The sequence below is a fragment of the Heteronotia binoei genome, chromosome 4 (assembly GCF_032191835.1).
Source record: "Heteronotia binoei isolate CCM8104 ecotype False Entrance Well chromosome 4, APGP_CSIRO_Hbin_v1, whole genome shotgun sequence".
Classification (NCBI taxonomy): Eukaryota; Metazoa; Chordata; class Lepidosauria; order Squamata; family Gekkonidae; genus Heteronotia; species Heteronotia binoei.
Window position 1 is genome coordinate 17,742,440 of NC_083226.1, and position 23,994 is coordinate 17,766,433.

General features: G+C 48.0%; 2 protein-coding genes across 3 annotated transcripts in view; one reads left to right on the forward strand and one right to left on the reverse strand.

The window, feature by feature from the left end:
- WDR3 (WD repeat domain 3) overlaps positions 1-23,994 on the forward strand; it is a 418,951-nt gene that overhangs the window by 68,714 nt on the left and 326,243 nt on the right. The window contains exons 26-27 of one of the 2 annotated variants that reach the window (XM_060236858.1): positions 1,867-1,960; positions 3,095-3,794. In XM_060236858.1, the coding sequence (XP_060092841.1) occupies positions 1,867-1,960; positions 3,095-3,250 (250 nt within the window). In that variant the 3' untranslated portion in view covers positions 3,251-3,794. Of the gene's footprint in view, positions 1-1,866; positions 1,961-3,094; positions 3,795-23,994 lie in introns of those variants that run through there. The other variant, XM_060236859.1, reaches the window with a different exon arrangement.
- The window catches only part of SPAG17 (sperm associated antigen 17), a 154,037-nt gene continuing 136,712 nt past the window's right edge, over positions 6,670-23,994 (reverse strand). Inside the window, exons 45-49 of the mRNA XM_060236319.1 lie at positions 14,962-15,131; positions 13,774-13,834; positions 11,646-11,887; positions 9,568-9,691; positions 6,670-6,711 (exon numbers count right to left, since the gene is read on the reverse strand). Of these exons, the coding sequence (XP_060092302.1) occupies positions 6,670-6,711; positions 9,568-9,691; positions 11,646-11,887; positions 13,774-13,834; positions 14,962-15,131 (639 nt within the window). The remainder of the gene's footprint in view (positions 6,712-9,567; positions 9,692-11,645; positions 11,888-13,773; positions 13,835-14,961; positions 15,132-23,994) is intronic.

Below are 23,994 nucleotides of genomic sequence, written 5' to 3' on the forward strand. Positions count from 1 at the left end.
CACAGGCCTTTCCTGTCGTGGCTCCAGCTCTGAGGAAGGGGCTCCCTAAAGAGGTGAGAGGGGCCACCCTCCCTGGAGGCCCTGCAAGGCCTGCCTGCGTGTCACGGCTTTTGAGGGAATCTGAATGGCAGGCATCTTTTCAGAGAGAGATATTGGGGCTTTGTCATTTTATTTGTGCTTTTAACTGAAACTCTTTTTCACTGTGACCATTAGCCACCTTGAAACCACGCGGAAAGGTGGGCTAGAAATGTTTTAAAAAATGAATCGCGTGTGCTTAGAATTGTAGAGTCGGAAGGGACCTCCAGGGCCATCTAGTCCAACCTTCTGCACAAGGCAAAAAACTCACAAACGCCTCCCTCCGCAGTGACCCCTGCAGGCTCCATACCCAGAAGATGGCAAAGAACCTCCAGGATCCTGGCCAATCAGGCCTGGAGAAAAATTGCTTCCTGACCCCAAAGTGGTTATCGGCATTTCTCCGGGTGTGTAAGAAAGGGCTGCAAGAACGAAGCACTGAAGCAACCCTTCCTGCTTTCCCCTCTCGTGATCTGCCTAAGTTCACTGCATGTTTTCCACCCAGTAAATTGCACTGATCATAGAGAACGTTCGGTTTTAAAGTATAGTTTCTCATGCCCCCCGTGGTCTCTGTTCCATATTCGCAGTAGTTGGAAGTGACACTGTGGAGACTTGTGAAGAGGTGTTAAAACATCTCGACATGGTAGAATCCTAGAATCGTGCAGTTGGAAGGGACCTCCAGGGCCATCTAGTCCAACCCCCTGCACAATACAGGAACTTCAGAAATACCTCCCCCCCCCCGGGCTTTTTTGGTAGAAAAAGCCCATCAGGAACTCATTTGCATGTTAGGCCACACCCCCTGATGGCACCATCGTTTCACATAGGACCTTTGCCGAAAAAGCCCAGCAGGAATTCATTTACGCATTAGGCCACGCCCCCTGGCACCAAGCAAGCCGGAACGGCGTTTCTGCTCAAAAAAGAAAAGCCCTGCCTCCCCCTAAATTCGCAGGATCTGCATTGCTGTCAGGTGGCCGTCTAGCCTCCGTTGAAAAACCTCCGAGGAAGGAGGGAGGGCACACGGTTCGCTTCCCCCTGTTCCATTCTCAGTAAGACCTAAACTAAAGTGAGGTTCATACAGGACCATCCCTTGTCGCATCAGGGGTGGGGTGCCAGGAGGCACCTCCCACTCCGCTAATTGAATTAAATGCGGTGCTTTTACTGAAGGCGCGGCAGGGCAGAATGGCCCATCCCAGCGTCTCGCCGCCAGGGGAGGATCTTGCTGAGAGCATCATGTGACCTGGGTCACATGACCCCAGCAGCAAGATCCTCCCCTGGTGCAGGTGCAGTGGAGGGAGAGGAGTAGCCCACTCGTCCTGCTTCGTGGCACATCAGGTATCATTGAAAAGTTTAGTTTAGTTTATTACAGGGGTGGCCAACGGTAGCTCTCCAGAAGTTTTTTTCTGCCTGCAATTCCCATCAGCCCCAGCCATCGGCCATGCTGGCTGAGGCTGGTGGGAGTTGTAGGCAAAAACATCTGGAGAGCTAACTGTCGTCCACCCCTGGTTTATTAAATTTATATCCCGTCCTCCCCACCAAGGCAGGCTCAGGGCGGCTTACAACACTGGTTAAATAGCAACTGTGAACCTGCTGCTCTTTTATGGGGTTGCCGGCAGCCCCTTAGCCACGAATATTTTTGCAAGGGGGCGTTGCAGTCGGGGATGGCCTGATGTGACGAGGGATGCCGCCTGCTGCTTTCCCCACTGGCCACACGAAACAGCCTTCAAAGCAGAGCTTGACAATTGCCTTGGCAGTCCGAAGGCTATCGATCGTTTTCTCTTTCTCCCCGCCCCCAAGGATACACTTCGGGCAGATCACAAGCAACCAGATGCTGCTGGAGGTGATGGAGGGTCTGAAGAAAACCACCCTCGCCAAAGTCAGCCAAGTGAGGGTGAGTGGGCGTCTGTGGGATATCGAGCTGCGGTTGAAGTAGGGGAGGCTGATACTGTTTTGCCAGTCCTTCTGTGCATCGCTGCACTGGCCACCCCTCGTGGATTTTTTTTGGAAAACCAATAGATGGAATGATGTAGATTGGGGTGGCCAAACTGGCTCGGGAGTCACATGCGGCTCTTTCATATATATTGTGTGGCTCTTGAAGCCCCCACCATTCCATTGTCTGGCTTGGAGGAGACATTTCTCTTTAAATCATTTCTCCAAGCCAGCCAGCAGCATTTAAAGTTGCTTTCTTTCCACTTCTCCCTCCCTACCTCCCCTCCATCTATTTTCCTTCCTTCCTTCCTTCCTTCCTTCCTTCCTTCCTTCCTTCCTTCCTTCCTTCCTTCCTTCCTTCCTTCCTTCCTTCCTTCCTTCCTTCCTTCCAACGTCCATCTCTTGTGGCTCTCAAACACCTGATGTCTATTCTAAGTGGCTCTTACATTAAGCGTCTGGCTGCCGCTGGCGTAGAACCTAATGTATTAACCAACATTGTATTTATCCATTAGTGGAGCACAGGTTTCTTAATAGTTCTTCATCAATTAGCTTAGCAAGAATACGTTAACGTGGCCAGGTGTGTCACAAGGTCAGAGCATGCATCTCAGTTGTCCTAGGGGTGCCACCATGACAGAACAACTATTTAAACCACAGTTTTGAGCCCTTGGTTTAAATCGTTGTTCCACAATTACTTAGAAGCACCAAAGCAGACAGGAAGCAGTGAAGGACAAGACAATAAAAAGAAGCAGTAAAAGTAAAAGAAGCAGTAAACAGTAAGCAGTCAAACAGTAAAAGAAGCAGTAAAACAGAAGACTTGTAGCCAGCCAACAAGCTGGCCACAAGTGTGAGCTCATGACTCTCACACTTGAATTTTCAGGGGGCCCCTAGCTTCTCAACCTCAGATCGCCTTCATCAGTGGAAGATGGTAATCTGAGCCTGCCTTTACAGGGCTGTTCTAAGGACTACAGGGAGCTTTCACTGAGCAAAGTCAGTCGACTTCATTAGAATGTCAAGAAGGGCCTTGAAATCAAGTCCCCTTGATTTTCGCACTGGCCTCACCCATAGATCTTTTTTTTCCCTGCCACTCTCTCTGCAGGATGTGTTGGGGTTCAACATGGCCGGCCTCCAGTTCCTCAAGAGAGAAATTGAGGCCAACGACGAGGTGACCTTTTTCGCCGACGCCACCGACCGCTTCGAGGAGAAGAGGCGGAAGAGGAAGAAGAAAGAGAAGATGATCCTTGCAGTGGTCTAGCGAGGGGGGGGGGGGTCCTCCTGTGACTCTGTGAAACTGAGAGCTACTGCACTACGATGACGACTCCTGGTTGTGCCAGAGCCGTGCTCTTTCCCCTTCCTGCAAGTCCAACCAGCATGGATCTTGAGGGATTGGAAGATTGAACAGGGGTATACGGAGGTTCTGCAAAAAAAGTTGGGGAGGGAGATGTATGCCTCCTTGTGTCTGCTGCTTAGCTGCCCATTCACAGCGGTTTTCGTGGCAGACTTCTTTCTTGCTTCCTTCCTTTCCTTTTCCTTCCTTCCTTACTTAAGTAGGGGCTAACCTGGGCTCATAACATGCACTGTTGTGACGTTATAATAAGCAGCCAGATTTCACGATGTAGCAACACTGCAAAGCCAAAAGACACTGTGGCCGGCAATTCCTGAATGCTGAGACCTTTTTTTGCCTTCTTTGTACAGCCGCATTCCCAGTGTGAGTGTTCCCCGCTTTTGGCATTTCGCAGCGAGGAGATTGGACTCACAGAGCCAAAATAAATACATTTACATTCTCCTGTGTACACTTACAATTTCAGCCCGTTGCTGTATCCTAATGGAGTTTACATGCTCAGGTACTGGAAATGGCTTCCTACCTGATCCAGGCTCTTGGATTTTATTTCCACTGATTCTCAGCCTATAGTTCCACAAATGACTTCTTGGACAAGGAAAGGGAAAGGAAGGAAAGGTCCCCTGTGCAAGCACTGGTTGTTTCCGACTCTGGGGTGACGTTGCTTTCACGTTTTTGCGGCAGACTTTTTTACGGGGTGGTTTGCCCTTGCCTTCCCCAGTCCTCTACGCTTTCCCCCCAGCAAGCTGGGTCCTCATTTGACCGGCCTCGAAAGGATGGAAGGCTGAGTCAACCTCCAGCCAGCTACCTGAAAACCCAGCTTCCACCGGGGATCGAACTCAGGTCGTGAGCTGCTTTAACACTCTGCGCCATGGGGCTTGTCCTATTCCTGTCGTGCACGCAAGTACACATGCATGCACAGGCATGCGGTGTAGTAGTATGCGGCAAGGAAAAACGGTCAATCAGATGAAAGGAAGCTGTTTGAATGCACACGTCAAGCGATATTGACCGTGCTGAGAAGATCCTTATTGGATGCTGTAGCGGCTGGGCTCCAAAGGCAACGTGTAGCCAAACGCTAACATTTCTGGAATCCACTTAGCCCCTTTTGTGGAGGAGGGTGGGGGGAGAGATCTAGTGGGACCATGAGACATCTGTCCCCTTTCCCTGTATCTTAATAAAAAAATCCCTTTAACGGTGCAGACATCGTTCACTTAAAAAACCTGCACAGTTCTCTGTGTGTGATTTGCACGAGCAGGGTGTTTCCTCCCTGTATAAACTCTTTGCGTTCGGTTCGCATTTATTTCTAGCTTCGGATCCAAGTTCAGAGTTACCCAGGTTATCTCGAAATCAATGATCGCTGGCTTCTCTTTTGTGTCCTGAATGTAGCCTAGGGATGGTTAGCTGCTCCCCCTTCCCCTCACCGGTTCTGCAGGTTCTGAGGCGTTGATTCTTTCTGGTAGGAGGAGTCTGGGCCGTTGTGTGTCAGAACATATGAAGCTGCCTTATACTGAATCAGACCCTTGGTCCATCAAAGTCAGTATTCTCAGACTGGCAGCGGCTCTCCAGGGTCTCAAGCTGAGGTTTTTCGCACCTATTTGCCTGGACCCTTTTTTGGAGATGCCAGGGATTGAACCTGGGACCTTCTGCTTCCCAAGCAGATGCTCCACCACTGAGCCACAGTCCCTCCCCAGAAGTGCTGACGGTCATGACTTATGGGGGGGAAAGATAATCTCTGCCCTTGTCATGCACTCAGAAGACAGAGGGAGGCTGTCAAAACTAAGGAAAGATCCCGTCTCTCAAGGGTCGTGGGTCTGAAGGAGTGATCTCTGAGCTGGCTTCGTAAGCTTTCAGCAGAAGGGACAAAACCCGAGCAAAGCGGGTAATGGCCCTGTCCCTTCATGCTGGCCTGTTGTGCCTCCGTACCCAACACACGTACGGAAAAGTGATTCACGCTGCTTGTTAAGCACTGACCATTTACAGGGAAAGAAGTACAACGAGGAAGATGGAAAACCAAGAACAGGAGAGGGCTGTGTTTTCTTTAAGAGCCTAGTTCTTGAGACTTCCCAATACCACTTCAGCAGCTGAAGGAGCAGCGGGTAGATGATGCCACCTGCCTGGTGGCATATATGCTGTAGTCCCTCTCCTCAAAACGGGTGAAGCCGACATCAGACAAGCACCCAAGCTTAGCGCTGGAAGATTCTGAGCCCTGCTGTGTGCGGGCTCGAGTTTCGTTCCCTGAGCTGCGCATGTAGAAGAACAATCCAGAACGAGTTCCGCCGCCAACTTGAGATGGCCTTGGAGTCTATGCCCAGGATGCTCCTAGTGATGCAGTGAGGCTAGGCAACATGGATGGTACAATAGTAGGAATACCCAAGGGAGCCTTGGCGTATTCGGATTGGTGCCCTCACATCTGCTGTGGAGACTGTGAATGTTTGTGGCGGGGGGGGGGGGGGGCAGTGGTAACAGCATGGTCCCTTTCCTTTGCTAAAGCTCTGCTGCAGAGTTCCCTCTAAGCTGAGCAAGCGTGAGCTATCTCGCAGGTTTTTAGCCTCCGGCTCACGTTTTTGTCCTAGCTCAGGAAAAACGGCCCCAGAGCGCAATAATTTAGGCAGAAACAACTTTCATGCCAGTGGCTTGCCACTTTAGCGTCAAGTAGCTCACAAAGTCGAATTTTTGCTCGCAAGGCCCTGCAGCTTAGAGGGAACGTTGCTCAGCTGGTCTCAGATTTGGGCAGAAAATACACTTCCTGCCCCCAGCGTTGTAAAGTGCTGCCCTCTTTAGACCTCCCAGAGAAGAATGTACAGTCCTGAGCAAGCTGTTTATTATTGTTATTAAGAAGAAGAGGATTTCTACCCTGTCCTTCACTACCCAAAGGAATCTCAAAGTGACTTACAATTTCCTTTCCCTTCCCTTCCACATGACAGACACCCTGTGAGCAGTGTTCCCTCTTAAGCTGCAGAGTCTTGTGAGCAAAATTCCACTTTGTGAGTTACTGGCCTTAAAGTGGTGAGCGACTGCATACATTAGTGTGCTCTGGGGTCCTCCTTCCTGCGCTAAGACAAAAATGTGTGAGCTGAAGGCTAAAAATCTGTGAGCTAGCTCACACTCAGCTTCGAGGGAACACTGCCTGTGGGCTGGGTGGGGCTGAGAGCTCTCCCAGAACTGCTCTTGAGCAGAACAACTCTGTGGGAACTTGTGACTGACTCATGGTTCAGAAGTCCACACCTAAATGCCTCTTCGAGTATGAAATGAATGAACACTTCGTTACACTTCTTAAAAATATAGATGAAATCGAAACCAGTATATTGCTTTTTAATACAATTCCTGCTGGGGAGTCACGTGGCTGGAGTTTCGTTTAGGCTCCCCCATGATCTGTTCTGCAAAAGAAAATGAACACAATGTTAGAAATCAGTAGAGAAGTGCTGAGAGCTTCACCGAAGGCCTTCCCCCGGCAAAATAACACCAGGGATGCAAGAGCAAGGGAGGGTCAAAAGAACTCTGCGCATGTTCTGAGGAAGCAGCTACAGCATAAGTAACGTGTTCAGCGTAGCTCAACTGTACTGATTGTCATTTGAGTATCTCTGGTTGCAGTCACACTGGCAGCTTGGTGTGTTCTGGGCATGCCACTAAGTGCACCGGGTTAAAGATGGCGCTCTTCCACCAGGCATTTGTTAACTAAGATCACAGGCTGCAACACACTCCGAAACATCTCGACCACCTCTAGGATGAACCTAAGCTCTGTTTTTACATGGAACATCCGGCCAGAACAGCGGAATAGTAAAACGTGATATAAAAACAGACTAGGCAGTTATCCATCTTATCAAACAGAATACCATCTAAAGATTAATATTGTACGGAAATGGTTTGATTTTTATGTCTTTATGTCTTCACGCACTTTTATATTTTATGTATATGCATAAAATTGTAAGCTGCCCTGAGCCTGCTCTGATGGGGAGGGCGGGATATAAGTAGAACAAAATAAATAAAAAGTGTTGCGGGAAGGACTGACCAGGCAGCACACCCTGTGGCAGTTGACCCGCACGCTTCTCCAGTGTTGAGGTGTCCACATTACCATAGGCGTAAACCCTCTGGGCAACCAACACAGGACTTGGGGGCTTCCAATTTATCTTCAAAGGCATAAATGGGGTGGTAGAGTCTGTGTGATTTCCCCTCTGGGCTGCAAAGTGATGTAATGACTTTACAACCTCAGCTCTTTAGAAATGCGAATTGAGCTTCTAGCTAGGTGTCAATATGCATATTAACTAGTGTTGGTAAGCTCTAATGATCTTCTTCAAGCCTGTGATTTTTTTTTGTTGTTCAGTCACACAGTCAAGACCAACTCTTTGTGACCCCATGGACAGTCACACCAGGCCCTCCTGTCTTCCACAATCCTCTGAAGTCTGCTCAAATTTGTGTCTGTTACACCAGTCATCTCATCTTTTGCCATCCCCTTCTTCTTTTGCCTTCCGTCTTTCCCAGCATCAGGGTCTTCTCCAGGGAGAGCTCCCTTCTCATTGGGTGGCCAAAGTATTTCAGCTTCAGCATCTGGCCTTCCATACATTCAATTTAAATGGATGCTGAACCAGATCCTTTTGAAAATTAATGGCCGCAGCAAGCCTATTTTTTTTTTTCAAAATGACTACCCTCTTAAAGACTTTGTCAAGTAGGTGTGTATTGACAATTGTTCACCACCTAAGGCACAGGATTGCCAATGCCCAGTTGAGGGCAGGGGATCCCCCAGTTTGGAGGCCCTCCCCCGCTTCAGGGTTATCAGAAAACAGTGGGGGGGGGAAGAGAAATGTCTGCTGTAAGTGAACGTCCAGGGGAACTTCTAAAATGTTCCCCTAAAGCTTTTCTGTATTGCCTTTTACTGTCCAATTTGTGACCACTGGTTTGTCCTATGCACGTGATATGTATATTTGCAGATCTTAAAGTGACTTTTCCGAAAGTGAATTTCAAAAACAGGACACAGCAAGAGACCTCTGAGATACCACTATAACCACTAGCCAACTTCTACCTTTTCCTGGGTTTGGCCCGGTCCATGGGCATTGTTGGGGCGGGGGGGAGCTTCTCCATAAATTCATAGGTAGTGATAATGGAGGCCCCTCCCTGTGATGTCACGGGATCAAATGGCTCTGGCTGGGCCCCAGCCCTGCGCCCCCCCCCCCCGGGAAATTGAAAAGTCTACGCCTCTGCACATTACTGCCGTGCCTCAACCATGGAATGTGCTGCCTGGTTAGTTTCGTTTAAAAAACAGGTGGGCGCATGCGCGTATGCGCTCATGTGTGTATTGGCAGTAACTTGGGGTGGGGTGGGGGGAGCTGCAGAAACATCTGCCTGATCAGACTTCCTGTCCAGTTTCAATTTGCAACAGGGCAGTTCAGATGCCTGGAATCATGGTGTGGAATTGCCTGTAAATACTGGTCTTTCCCTGATCCTTGATTACTTCCAAAAGCACAGCAAGGTCAGTGACGGAAATTCATGGCTAGGTGCTGTTTACTCACCATTTGTGAGCGGGTGAAGTAGTCATGTCAACACACAGTAGAAGATGAAGATGATACTGGATTTATATCCCGCCCTCTATTCCGAAGAGTCTCAGAGCAGCTCACAATCTCCTTTCCCTTCCTCCCCCACCACAGACACCCTGTGAGGTGGGTGGGGCCGAGAGGGCTCTCACAGTAGCTGCCCTTTCAAGGACAGAGTCTCAGAACGGCCTACAATCCCCTTTACCTTCGTCCCCCACAACAGACACCCTGTGAGGTGGGTGGGGCTGAAGAGGGCTCTCCCAGAAGCTGCCCTTTCAAGGACAGAGTCTCAGAATGGCCTACAATCTCCTTTGCCTTCCTCTCCCACAACAGACACCCTGTGAGGTGGGTGGGGCTGGAGAGGGCTCTCACAGCAGCTGCCCTTTCAAGGACAGAGTCTCAGAACAGCCTACAATCTCCTTTCCCTTCTTCCCCCACAACAGACACCCTGTGAAGTGGGTGGGTGGGGCTGAGAGGGCTCTCACAGCAGCTGCCCTTTCAAGGACAACCTCTGCCAGAGCTATGGCTGACCCAAGGCCATGCTAGCAGGTGCAAGTGGAGGAGTGGGGAATCAAACCCGGTTCTCCCAGATAAGAGTCCACACACTTAACCACGACACCAAACTGGCTCTCTCTGCAGGATGTGCTGTTGAGCTGCAGAGAGAGGATCAGTGTTGAGAAATGTGCCCCCCCCCTCCCCACTACTTACTTTATCCAGGAGCTTGTAAGGAAGCGTTGCCCTGGAATGAGAGATGGGGCTTGTCGAAACCAGCCGGACCGAGTCTGCCTTGCCCTCCTGAGGGTAGTCCGGGGGCCTGTTGTCGTAGATGCCGCTTGTTAGGACGAGTGAAACGTACATTAAGGATGGATGTCATTTTATTCTCAAGAACCTCCAATGGAGCAATAACGACAGAGAAGATCGAATGTCTCTGGCAACAGGAGGGGGTCGCCTTTCACCTGATGGGTCACCTCTGCCTGATCTGCACAGACCTGGCTGGGAAGCCTATGGGAAGGGAACTCATCAAGACATCCTCCTCTACCAACAGAGAAAGCGCTGCCCAGCACTGGGTATAAATTTGGATTGTGCCAAGGGGAAATGGCGCAGAGGTCCATCAGTGGCTATTGGCCACAGGGTATTGATGGAACTCTGTCTGGGGCAGTGATGCTCTATTTTTGGTGATTGGGGTGGGGGGAGACAGTGGGAGAGCTTCTAGCGTCCTGGCCCCACTAATGGATCTTGTAGGATTTCAGGCATAGGTCACTTGCTAGGAGGCTTGTTCAGCTCTCCAGACTGCACTCCAACAGGAAAGGCAAAAGGTACTTTTATTGGTGAGGAAAGGAAAGATCCCCTGTGCAAGCACCAGTCGTTTCCGACTCTGGGGTGACATTGCTTTCACAGCATTTTCACGGCAGACTTTTTACGGGGTGGTTTGCCATTGCCCCGTGGCTCAGAGTGTTAAAGCTGCAGTACTGCAGTTCTAAGCTCTGCTCACGACCTGAGTTCGATCCCTGGCGGAAGCTGGGTTCAGGTAGCCAGCTCGAGATTGACTCAGCCTTCCATCCTTCTGAGGTCGGTAAAAATGAGTACCCAGCTTGCTGTGGGGGGGGGGGGAGTGCAGATGACTGGGGAAGGCAATGGCAAACCACCCCGTAAAAAGTCTGCCGTGAAAACGTGAAAGCAACGTCACCCCAGAGTCGGAAACGACTGGTGCTTGCACAGGGGACCTTTCCTTTCCTTTTCCCACTTGCTAGGAGGCTTGTTCCGCTGTCCAGACTCCACTCCAACAGGTAAGGCAAAAGGTACTTTTATTGATGGGAAATGCAAAATACCTCAAATGTCTGCCATTAACGAGGCAAAGAAAATTCGGAATGCCCTCAGAGGTCTACAAACCATAACGACAATTAAAATCTCAAACTTCAGGGGCGGGAGGGTTTTCAGCCCGGCAGATCGTGCATGATAAAAAAAAACCCCCTTCCTCTCCTGCTTGGCTTTATCTTTGAGGCAGAGAGGAAAAAGTTGACCCGCTGGCTCCCTTTGCCTTCTCCAGCCCATGGGGGACGCAAGTTTAAAAAACGTTGGATGCTCCCTTCCCAAGGTTCTTCTCTCCTTAAAAGCGATGGGGGAAAGATCGCTGGCAGGGCCTAAGTTCACAAATGCCTAGGATTTCCTACTATCTACTTGGTGTACCCCCGTCTTCTTGTAGTGCAGGGGTCCCCAACCCCTGGCCGCGGACTGGTACCGGTTAATTAGGATGATTCATCAGCTCTGGCAAACTGAAAATCAGGCAGTAGCTGGCAAAACATAGGTCAGTAACTTGCTTTAACTTATCGGCTGGCTCTAAGCTGATTTCTTCCTTACAGACCTCCTGATGGCACCTGGGTTTTTTGGCCACCGTGTGACACAGAGTGTTGGACTAGGTGGGCTGCTGGCTTGATCCAAAATGGCTTCTCTCATGTTCTTAAAATTCTCCAAACTCTTTTCCCAGCAGATGGTGGAGGGAAAGTATGATGGACAGCCTTGATATTTTGGTGTCTATTAAAGAGTGAGAAGTGCAAAAATCTCATTTCCTCCGCCCAACACTGATTGCACTTTCCCTGTTTCCTTTTACTCATTTGCTCTGACTCTCCCCCTCCCCCCCACCCTTGCTGGCCCACGTTCCCCTCCCCTTTGTTCTTTTGCCCCCACCTATTTAAAATCGTTTGGGACCTCTGTAGACTACCGACAACCTGCCTCTTTGTTATCCCTTTCCTGCGGCTCTAGCCAGGTATGAAGGGGAGAGGCAGGACCTGTTCGGCGCGGTCCGAAGACTGAAGATCTCTTTATTTCGTCCCACCTGTTGACAGAAAGCGGCGAGGGAGAAAGAGAGGGACTGCAAAAGGATATTTGCCTCCACAGGCAAGTAGAGAATTTCTGTCTCCGTATGGATTTCAAGTCGGTGGTGAATCTCACCCATGCCCTGGCTCCCGTCCAGCCCGATGGCCATGGCAAATATCTCGATTTCCAGTTTTGTCTGCAGTCCAGCAGCCACCTAGGAAAAATGGGGGACGCAAGTTTAAAAAAATGTTGGATGCTCCCTTCCCATGGTTCTTCTCTCCTTAAAAGCGATGGGGGAAAGATCGCTGGCAGGGCCTAAGTTCACAAATGCCTAGGATTTCCTACTATCTACTTGGTGTATCCCCGTCTTCTTGTAGTGCAGGGGTCCCCAACCCCTGGGCCTTGGACTGGTACCGGTCTGTGGCCTGTTAGCAACCAGGCCACAGAAGAAGAAGAAAAGAATTGCAGATTTATACCCCACCCTTCTCTCTGAATCAGAGACACAGAGCGGCTTATATCCTATATCTTCTCCCCCCACAACAGACACCCTGTGAGGTGGGTGGGGCTGAGAGAGCTCTCCCAGAAGCTGCCCTTTCAAGGACAATCTCTGCCAGAGCTCTGGCTGACCCAAGGCCATTCCAGCAGCTGCAAGTGGAGGAGTGGGGAATCAAACCCGCTTCTCCCAGACAAGAGTCCGCACACTTCACCACTACACCAAAGTGGCTCTCAGAGTGAGGCAGAGGCATCACCCCACCCCTTTTGCCCGGCCAGGTCCCAGGTGGATAAAAGAGGCACTCCAAAAGCACCACCTCTTTCATTTGCTCGGGTCTTGGGCAGGTGGAAGAGGTAGCACGGTAGTGACCTTCGCCTATCCCTCATTTAAAGACCCCCCATGGGGGAACATGGATCGGCAGCAAAAACCTCATCACCCCCACCGGTCTGTGGAAAAAGTGTCTTCCACAAAACTGGTCCCTGGTACCAAAAAGGTTGGGGGCCATTGTTGTGATGTATATGTGTCATGGCGTGACAAGGGTTGTACTGCTGCCCTAGGATGGGCATGTACCTTCTCTGCCTACTTACTCCCTAAGGCCAGTACCAAACTCTTTGTTTCACAAATAAAACAACAACAGAATGGCCTTGGGAGATGTTCACTCTTCAGTCTGATTTCACTATGGATTTCCTTACAACTCCACAATCACTGGATTCCATTCATATGAACATATGAAGCTGCCTTCTACTGAATCAGACCCTGGGTCCATCAAAGTCAGTATTGTCTTCTCAGATTGGCAGCGGCTCTCCAGGGTCTCAAACTGAGGTTTTTCACACCTATTTGCCTGGACCCTTTTTTGGAGATGCCAGGGATTGAACCTGGGACCTTCTGCTTCCCAAGCAGATGCTCTACCACTGAGCCACCGTTCCTTCCTGGAAGATAACACCACATGAGTTCATTAGTGAAGAAAATTAAAGCTGTGAGGTTACCGACCTAGTAAATGATGGTTTTTGTTGCTATTAACCAAGAAATACCTTGCTGGTGACTACTTAATGCTTTTACCCAGGGCTTTTTTTTTGTAGCAGGAACTCCTTTGCATATTAGGCCACATACCCCTGATGTAGCCAATCCTCCTGGAGCTTACAGTAGGCCCTGTACTGAGAGCCCTCTGAGCTCTCGGAGGATTGGCTACATCAGGGGGACATGGCCTAATAGGCAGAGGAGCTCCTGCTAGGAAAAGAGCCCTGGTGTCTTCTGTCGGGAATGCTCCTTCCACCAGGGGACAACACCTCTACTAGCGGAACCAACCTTTCAGGACTCGGCCCCCTTCCTTTTTTGCTTTGATACCATGTAATTGGAAGGAAAGCAGCCTTGGTCTCCTTTTGTGTTCTGGTCATAAGTGCTCCTTTTAGCAACCATCTTGCTCTCCGGTCATCCCGCCCCTCCCCCCCCCCAAGTTGAGGGAGGATAATTAAAGTCAAAAACAAAAATACGGGCTGTCGAATTCAGCTCTGAACTGCTTCTACCAATGCAGGTGACTTAAATGCTGGAACCTCCTCCTAGAAAACTGGGGCCTGGTGAACAGCTTAGTCAAGCTGTCTGTGACTTACGGGTCCTGGAAGGTAAATCACACGCAGTCCAGTAGAGGGCGGTGGTTGTTGCACCCGAAACCTGCCAAGAAATAACAGAAGTCTACGTGGACAGGAGGAGAGTTAAGGCCTAACCAACTCTGCTTGTATGTTTATATTTTCATCAGCTCCTGGTTTCCCAGAAAGATAATTTCATTTTAGGGCTTAATTTTCAGAATATATTCCAAAATGTCCCCAATGGAAAGAATTACTATATATAGTCCGTTTCAAACATTTGATCTTTGTTAAGGGTTTTTTTTGTATGTTTTCTGAGTGTGTCTGTACTCCTCTTCAAGCTCCTCTGTGCTTCCACCGTGCTGGCTCTGAAGAGCTGCAATACTCCGCTAATCTGGATGTGATGCCGTACCAGAAATTTCATTGAACAAAAGGCACCTAAATCCTTTCTTACCACACTTACTCTCATCAGACAGAATGCTCTGGGCCGAATCTCTCATTAGTTGGGCTAGATGACCCTGGATGTCCCCCTCCAACTCTATGATCCTAAAGCTGTGCCCAGCATATGTGACACAACAAGGATCGATCTGTCATGGACAAACTCGGCACCAATGCAAAAGGCTCAGAAGCAGGCCTCAGATTCAGCAGGAGCTCACAGGAGCACAGTTCCTGAACCTTTCTGATGGTTCCCCCACTTCCTCCCCACCTACCTTGTCCATTGAATTGTAGATGCAGCTGCATAACAATCCCTAGATTAGGAGAGTGCAGGCAGCCAGCCAGCCACTAGGAGGCTTTACTACGCCCCCCAGCAGCCCTCATGAACTCCTGGAGAAGCCCACGCCACCCTTTCTTAACTTCTTACGCGATTCTGGGCAGCGAATGGCTTGCTGGCCTTTTGACTGGGGGGCCCAGAAGGCGGCCCAGGAGAGCCCCAGGAGAATGAGACCTGCTTGGGCTGGCTGGATCTCCAGCCAGTCCAAGCAGGCCTCGCTTACCCGGGGTTCTCCTTTCTTGCATCAGGTTGCTTTTGGCTGGGGTGATGGTGGCGGCATATGCTAATGAGCTATGCTAATGAGCTCAGCCACTTGTTTTTCTACAAAACAACGCCTGCTCAGATGTCGAACACTGCTTCACCTCCTTCTTGTGCCTTCTATCTGTGCCACTGTTAATGGAATAGATGATCTGAATCCCACTTAACCAATAACCAATACAAACCTGCAGTAATCAACTCCAATGTTCTTCAGGACCACCGTAGTGGAGTAAGTGCAGCCTTCCTTGAGAACCCCAAATTTGACCTTTGGCGGGGTGAGGAGGAAGGAGGACAGCGTTTTTGATGATTTCGCGACAGAAGATGTGTTGACTTTCCCGGAAACAGGATCGCTGTGCTTTACGCATAAGAGAGAGTAATTAGAAAGGCTGAACTAATCTTGTACTTTTGATCTGAAAGCAGGATCAAATCGGCGTTCGTAATTATAACAAAAAGATTACTTTGATTTAAATTTCTTTTTTAAAGTTTCAACGGTTTTCTTAAAGTCCCAAAATCAAATATATAATGTCATTAATGGGAACTTATTGCCATTGTAAGAACTTACGGGGAAGGAACCCCGTGGTGCAGAGTGGTAAGACTGCAGTACTGCAGCCCAAGCTCTGCTCACGACCTGAGTTTGATCCTGGTGGAAGCTAGGTTCAGGTTGACTCAGCTTTCCATCCTTCTGAGGTCGGTAAAATGAGTCCCCAGCTTGCAGGGGGGAAAGTGTAGATGACTGGGGAGGGCAATGGCAAACCACCCTGTAAAAAAGTCTGCTGTGAAAAAAACAGATTACTTACCTGTAACTGATGATCTTCGAGTGGTCATCTGTGCAGTCACACACATGGGTCTTCAATGGATCCTAACCTTGGAGACTCCAAAAGCTTGCTTGAGCGTTATTTTTGGTGCGCTTTCCGGCTCGCCCTGGGGAGCAGGCACTGACTGCGCATGCCTGGAACGAGCAGAAGGCGCCCCTCCCACTCAGTTTCTTCTCGCCGCTACTGACATCTGTGCAGGAGAGAAGCAAAGATCCAGCAGAGGGGAAGGCTGGTGTGTGTGTGTGACTGCACAGATGACCACTTGAAGATCATCAGTTATAGGTAAGCAACCTGTTTATCTTCATCATGGTCTCTGCGCAGTCCCACACATGGATGATTAACAAAGTTAAACCAGCAAAAGTTAAATGACATAAAATAGCTGTGGGCTATGCATGAGTAAAAGCCTCTCTGATTTGGATCGCAACCTGTAAAAAGCAAGCCACGTGAGTGGTGACAAAAACAGGTTGCTTACCTGTAACTGATGATCTTCGAGTGGTCATCTGTGCAGTCACACACATGGGTCTTCAATGGATCCTAACCTTGGAGACTCCAAAAGCTTGCTTGAGCGTTATTTTTGGTGCGCTTTCCGGCTCACCCTGGGGAGCAGGCACTGACTGCGCATGCCTGGAACGAGCAGAAGGCGCCCCTCCCACTCAGTTTCTTCTCGCCGCTACTGACATCTGTGCAGGAGAGAAGCAAAGAGCCAGCAGAGGGGAAGGCTGGTGTGTGTGTGTGACTGCACAGATGACCACTTGAAGATCATCAGTTATAGGTAAGCAACCTGTTTATCTTCATCATGGTCTCTGTGCAGTCCCACACATGGATGATTAACAAAGTTAAACCAGCAAAAGTTAAATGACATAAAATAGCTGTGGGCTATGCATGAGTAAAAGCCTCTCTGATTTGGATCGCAACCTGTAAAAAGCAAGCCACGTGAGTGGTGACAAAAACAGGTTGCTTACCTGTAACTGATGATCTTCGAGTGGTCATCTGTGCAGTCACGCACATGGGTCTTGCCGCAGGCAACGGATTTCCCGTGGAGTAAAAAGCGAACTTTAGCATTGACAGAGAGGCCTTGATGGTCAAAGAGCAGAGCATCTAAGTATCTTGCTCGTGGACTGCTATAGAAAGGGCAGTCCAAAAGAACATGAGAGACTGTTTCGATGACTCCTTGGCTACAAGGGCATTGTCTAAGATTGCGGGGGATTCTGTGGTATCTTCTGGAGAGGATGGCTGATGGTAGTGCATTAAATCTGGCCAGCATGAAAGCTCTTCTTTGGTGAGGATCAGTTAAACAGAGGAAATAGGGAGCTAAAAACCCAGGAGTCAGGGATAAACCCAAATAGCTTGGGGAGCAGGTTTTCCGAGCTGCCTCAGTTAGACGTTGCAACTGGATATCTAGTAATCTGCGTTTGATGGATTAGAATACTGCAGGAGCAGAGGATAGATAAAATGCATCCAAGGAAATTCCTATGGATGTAATTTTCTTTTGGATCAGGGTCAACCATTTGGATGCATGATGGTTCATCAGCATCAAAAAGGTGAAAGAGTTCTGATCAGAGTTAAATAAAAGGCGCAGCCAAAACTTAAAGGTCAAAAGCCAGGCGCGAGTTTCCAGCAGCAACAGTCCAGTTTCCATGCAAATTGCAGCATAAGGAACACAGTTGGGTAATCCCAGTATTTTCCTCAAAAAAAGGGATTGTAGGCCTTCGGCGGTGTGATCGAAGGCATCAATCCATATGGGAGCACCATATAAGAGTTGGGGGCTAGATTTCGCATTGAAAGCTCTTCGGGCCATGAGGACATATCGGTTCCCTTTCAGATAAAAAAACCGGGCAATAGCCAAGGCACTAATTCTTGCCACTGTTAGAGCGCACTTGCGATGGGTTGCCCAGCTCCCATTGTAGGAAAAATTAATCCCCAGATATTTGGTAGTTTTAACCTGTTCAATAGGGTTTCCCTGGACTGACCATAAATGTTGCTTCCAAGATCTAGAGAAGATCAAAATCTTTGTTTTCCCATAATTGAGGGACAACTCGTTGTTATTGAGATAGGTCATAACTTGGCATAATTGACGCCTCAATCCAATTTGGGAACATGACAGTAAGATGGCATCATCCGCATATAAAAGGATGGGAACATGACGGCGAGCAATTTTAGGGGCATGCCCATCGATTGCATATAAAACAGGGGCTAGATCATTTAGAAAAAGATTAAAAAGTGCAGGGGCAAGGATACAGCCCTGTTTCACACCCTTGCAAATTGGAATTTCGGAAGTTAGATTTCCCTGAAGGTTATACTTAACTTGACAGGTGGTACATGTATACAATTTTTTGATCAAGGTAAGCAATCTGGGATCCATGTTCATCCTGGCCAACTTAACCCAAAGCAACTCTCTGGGAACTGAGTCAAACGCCGCCTTGAGGTCTAGAAAGGCAGCGTAGAGTTTGTTGCCAGATTTCCCACTGTATTTAGAAACTAGGTGAGATAAAACGACACAGTGGTCAAGGGTGGATTTACCATGGCGAAACCCTATTTGTTCTGGGCCTAGTATGTTGTTTGTTGTCAGCCAGCTTTCTAATTTCACTAGAAAATGTTTGGCATAAAGCTTGCCGACAACTGATAGGAGGCTAATCGGCCGATAGTTCTCAGGTAATGAAGGATTGCCCTTTTTATGAATACGGACAATGATTGCATTGGTCCATGTCCTGGGCATTATTCCAGTGTTATTTATTATAGTAAACAGGGCAGCCAGGGGTGGAGCCCACCATTCTGGGTGGAACTTCAATAGCTCTGGGATGACTGAGTCAGAGCCGGGGGCCTTTTTAAGCTTAAGTTGCGAAATCAGGGTAATGATGTCTTCCGGGGATACAGGTGGCCACTCAGGATGCTCATTGATGCCAGTTTCAAGGGAAATGGGGAAATTTGCCCCATTGTTTCCAAAAAGATTTTAAAAATATGAGTGCCAGGCTTGGGAAGAAATTGTGATTGTAGAATAAGGTTTCCCCTGCAGGACCCCAGAGATTAAAGCCCCAAATTTCCCACTGTCATTGGACCTAGAAGCTTCAATCAAGCGCTCCCATTGGGCCCTAGCAAGCTGGAGCTTCTTGGCCCTGACCATGTCTAATAGCTTGTGTTTAACAATAAAATAATCTTTTGGTAAGGCAGACTTTTTTTGGCTCCTATGGTGATGGTAGATAGAGCGAAGTGTGGACTTCAGGCAAAGACATTCTCTGTTAAGCCAGGGACTGTATTTAGATTTGCCTTTAAAAACTGGAGGAGAGGGAGAGTTAAGCAGGGAAATAACATTAGAGACAAGGTTGTCATAGGAGGAGATAACTTCTGTGGGGTTCATAGAAGACATAAATTGACAGGCATAGCGTCGATCAATAACGGTACTGCCAGATTTAACTTAATGTTTTTAGACTTAGTAACTGTTTTAACTAATGTATTAATCGGTTTGGGGTTAATTTAATGTTTTGTTAAATGTATGGTTATTTAATGTTTTGTTAAATGTATGGTTATGAGCCTGCTTGGCGGGGGAGGGCGGGATATAAATAAAATTTTACTTACTTACTTACTATAAGGGAGAGGCGTAAATTCTCAAGTGCTTGCTCATTGATTATTAGCTGGGTTCTGACAGCAAGGTTGTGTGACCAAATAAGTCTAGGGAGAGACCCAGCGGATGAGTCTGCCCTTAAACAGGCTGGGTTAACATCAGGAGGTGATGGATTGTCAAATATAAAAACCAGGGGAAAATGGTCACTCTCAGAGCGATTGTCAATATAAAAATGCACTAAATAATCTTTGAAAGATGGGGGGATTAAAATATAATCTAAAATGCTGCAGCCTCTGATTGATGTAAAGGTGACTTCCCCCAGGAAATCCCTGTCAGAGGAGCCATTTAACACTAGTTTGTCAAATTGGATGCGATTGGTGAACGAGGAGCTTGAATCAGAGACCTAAGAGCTGAGGTGGAGGTCAAGGCCAAGGCTTGGAGTCGAACATATGTAGGAGAAGTGTGTAGACTCCTAGAGTGCCTGTAATCATGATACTGAGAGTGTTGAAACCTTTCATGTGAAGGGGATCTGGAGAAGTACCTGGAAGCCCTTCGGTACCTAGGCAAAGGCGATCTCGAGGCCAAGGAGTAGTCGTAGCGGTAGTGGTAGTCATGGCGGAGTTCCAAGCGGATGGGAGAGTGAGAACGGCAGTGAGAAAGCTCCCTGTCATAAGAGAGAGGTGCCAGGTAGTCTCGAGACGAGAATTGAGTGGACGTCTCTTGAAAAAGCTGTGTTGAGACTTGGGTGGATAACTCACAAAGCTCTCTGTACAGGGGAGAAACCCCGACATCTCAATATGTGCTCGGTTCTCTATACAGAAGAGAAACCCCGATGTCCCGGAATGCGTTTGGATCCAAAGGATGCCTGGGGTCAGGTTCCAGGATATCCAGAGGCAGGGAGCTGTGGATAGATGGAGATCTGGATGGGATCGGAATCACATCTGCAGTTCGAGTGAGTTGGGGCATCTCAGTGATGACATAAGTTCTGCAGGCAAAAGTGTTGGATTGGTACGCTGTGTCGAAGTCGAGGCCATCGGAGTCGAGGTGGAAGTCGGAGGTGAGGCCATCGAAGCTGGAGGTGTCGACTTAGAAGTCTTGCTGGTCTTGGATGTAGACTCCCGATGTTTTTTGGAAGCTGAAGCGGATGAATCCGAGCGATGACTCGACTTCTTGGACTTGTGACTGGACTCGGAATGGCGGGAAGCAGATTTGTCGGACTTATGCTTTCTTAGCAATGCCACAGCGGCCGACGCAGCTAAATCTCCCTCTCGAGATGGGGGAGGCGGCGAATTGCTGGAAGTGGGCATAGCCCAGAGAGACTTTTCTAGGAGAAAGCTCTGAAGCCTGGCAGCCCTTCAAAAACAGGCCTGTTTGTTGAAACTGGCACAGTGGGTGCAGGAGTCGACCCTGTGGGCTTCCCTAAGGCAGAAAAGAGTGGGAATGACTGTCAGTGGACGGGATTTTGGCCTCACAGCTGTGGCACTTTTTGAAAGTAGTTTTCCCTTCCATACGCTCCGGACAGGGAGGGGGGAAAGGGGAAAGGAAAGAAAAGCGCAGAAATAAGGCTTAAAAAAGAACAGATATGGATGAAAAATAGTAGAGAAGAAAAGGGAAGAATACGATACCACAGGAACACAAAGAGATGAAGAGAAGAATGAGCTAAGAAAAAGAATGCAACGATGAAGGTGTTGTCCGAGCGGCGGTTAGGAAGAAACTGCATGGGAGGGGCACCTTCCACTCGCTCCAGGCATGCACAGTTGGTGCCTGCTCCCCACGGCGAGCTGGAAAGCATGCCAAAAATAACGCTCAAGCGAGCTTTTGGAGTCTCTGAGGTTAGGATCCATTGCCAAAGGCAAGACCCATGTGTGGGACTGCACAGAGACCACGATGAAGATCATCGTGATGCGACATCACCCAGTTGGAAGCAACTGGTGCTTGTACAGGGGATTACCTTTAAGAACTTATGAAAGTTGTCTAAGTGTGAAAAAACATCTTTGCTGATCATAAAACAGCGCAATACCTCAGGCACTTGTAACGTAGCTTGGTACCGAGGGCTGAAAACTGGGAAGTCATCCACCGAACCAGCTGATGAAAATCAACCAAAAGCAATTCCATCAGCTGCTACTTTTAGGCATTCACAAGCTGCAGATACTTTAACATGCTGAAAATGGATGCCAGAGGAAGAAGCTCATTTTTAAGAATGGTGGGGGTTTTTTTTTGGTCCTGATGTCATTAGTGTTTTCAGGGTTTTTTTAAAGCACTGATTTTAAACAATCTTGCAAAATGTGAAAACTGAATGACTGGATGTCCTGTGGGTAACTATTTCATGCCAGCTTTGAACACCATAGGCTGTTATGTGAAGAAGTAGTGGATTATGATTTGGAATATTATTATTTCAGACAATTTTTTGTTCATTTGCACAGTCGAGACCAAGTCACGCCAGGCCCTCCTGTCTTCCACCATCCTCTGAAGTCTGCTCAAATTCGTGTTTCTTACATCAGTAACACTGTCCAGCCATCTCCTCTTTTGCCGTCCCCTTCTTCTTTTGCCTTCTGTCTTTCCCAACATCAGGGTCTTCTCCAAGGAGTGCTCCCTTCTCATTGGCCAAAGTATTTGAGCTTCAGCATCTGACCTTCCAGGGAACAGTCTGGGTTGATTTCCCTTAGGACTGACTGGTTTGATCTTCTTGCAGTCCAAGGGACTCTCAAGATTCTTCTCCAGCACCACAGCTCAAAAGCATCTATTCTTCTGCGCTCGGCCTTCCTTATGGTCCAACTCTCACAGCCATACAATACTACTGGGAATATTGACGCTTTGACTATACGGACTTTTGTTGACAGGGTGATGTCTCTACTTTTTCTTATACTGCCCAGGTTCGCCATAGCTGTTCTCCCAAGGAGCAAACGTCTTTTAAGTTCATGGCTACAGTCAACATTCTGCAGTGATCTTGGATCCCAGAAATATGAAGTCTGTCAGACGAATCAGCTAGACAGATTGTACAAGCAGAGTGTCAAGCATTGTGAATTTTCTAGTTGTTATAATTGTCAGATCACAGAATTGTTACTAACCCTGAATTAGATTCAGGCACATCAAAGTAGCAAACCCCCTCCATTGCTTCTTTCGTTTTTACTAACAAATGCAGGAATGTCCTCTTTGAAGATAAGACCTCCTGGGACTCATTCCCAGGCCCAGTGAGGCCTGGACCCAGGATGCGCCAACCGCAACAGAGATAAGGAAGTTAGAGTGTGAATTTCACACGTGAATGTAGAATTGTTTATAGAACCTTTGATGTGCCATTTTAAAGCTTGTATTCTGTTGTTACTAAGTATCAGTTCCAATACCTAGCTCAACTGAGCCACATGGATTATCAATAAACCAAACTTTGTTTCAAAACCCAAGGACTGGTTATTTTGAAATCTCATGCTTGACAAAGAGACTGACCAAGAGAGAGATCTTGGGGTTGTGGTAGATAACTCAATGAAAATGATGAGACAGTGTATGACTGCAATAAAAAAGGCCAATTATTAGGAAGGGAATTGAAAACAAATCAGCCAGTATCATAATGCCCCTGTAAAAATTGATGGTGCGGTCTCATTTGGAATATTGTGTACAATTCTGGTCACCGCACCTCAAAAAAGATATAGCGCTGAAAAAAGTCCAGTGCGATATATAATCTTTCCCTATGAATCTTAATAGATTACATAATGCAGGGGTGGCTAACAGTAGCTCGCCAGATGTTTTTTGCCTACAACTCCCATCAGCCTCAGCCAGCATGGCCAATGGCTGGGGCTGATGGGAGTTGTAGGCAAAAAACATCTGGAGAGCTACCGTTGGCCACCCCTGATATAATATATAATCTTTCCCTATGAAGAAAGGTCCTTCCCTGTACTTCAGCCATGCAGAAGCTCTCTGGTGAATGCCAAACAGAGCAAACCTCCCTCTCAAAGCAAGGCTTTGGTGTTGTGGAGACTTTTAGCCTCATTTTTTTAAAAAAAATTGTGATAAGTTCTGTGATAAGTTCCATTCCTCTTGCACAGAAGTACCCATCTTGCAAGGTTTTCTTTTTGGTATATTTATAACGCTTTAGCCAGTATCATAATGCCCCCATATAAATCGATGGTGCAGTCTCATTTGGAATACTGTGTACAATTCTGGTCACTGCACCTCAAAAAAGGATATTATAGCATTGGAAAAAGTCCAGAAAAGGGACACTAGAATGATTCAAGGGTTGGAACACTTTCCCTAAGAAGGAAGATTAAAATGCTTGGAGCTCTTTAGCTTGCAGAAACGTCGACTGAGGAGTGACATGATAGAGGTTTACAAGATTATGCATGGGATGGAGAAAGTAGAGAAAGAAGTACTTTTCTCCCTTTCTCACAATACGAGTACTTGTGGGCATTCAATGAAATTGCTGAGCAGTTGGGTTAGAACTGATAAAAGGAAGTACTTCTTCACCCAAAGGGTGATTAACACATTGAATTCACTGCCACAGGACGTGGTGGTGGCTACAAGCATAGACAGCCAAGAGGGGATTGCATAAGCATATGGAGCAGAGGTCCATCAGTGACTATTAGCCACAGCCTATTGTTGGAACTCTCAGTCTGGGCCAGTGATGCTCTGTATTCTTGGTGTTTGGGGGGGCACATTGGGAGGGCTTCTAGCCCCACTGGTGGACCTCCTGATGGCACTTGGGTTTTTTGGCCACCGTGTGACACAGAGTTTTGACTGGATGGGCCATTGGTCTGATCCAACATGGCTTCTCTTATGTTCTTATGTTCATGCAGAGGTTCCTACTAAAAAGGACACATTTTTGGAAACGTGGTATTCTTTTTTTGAATTCATAC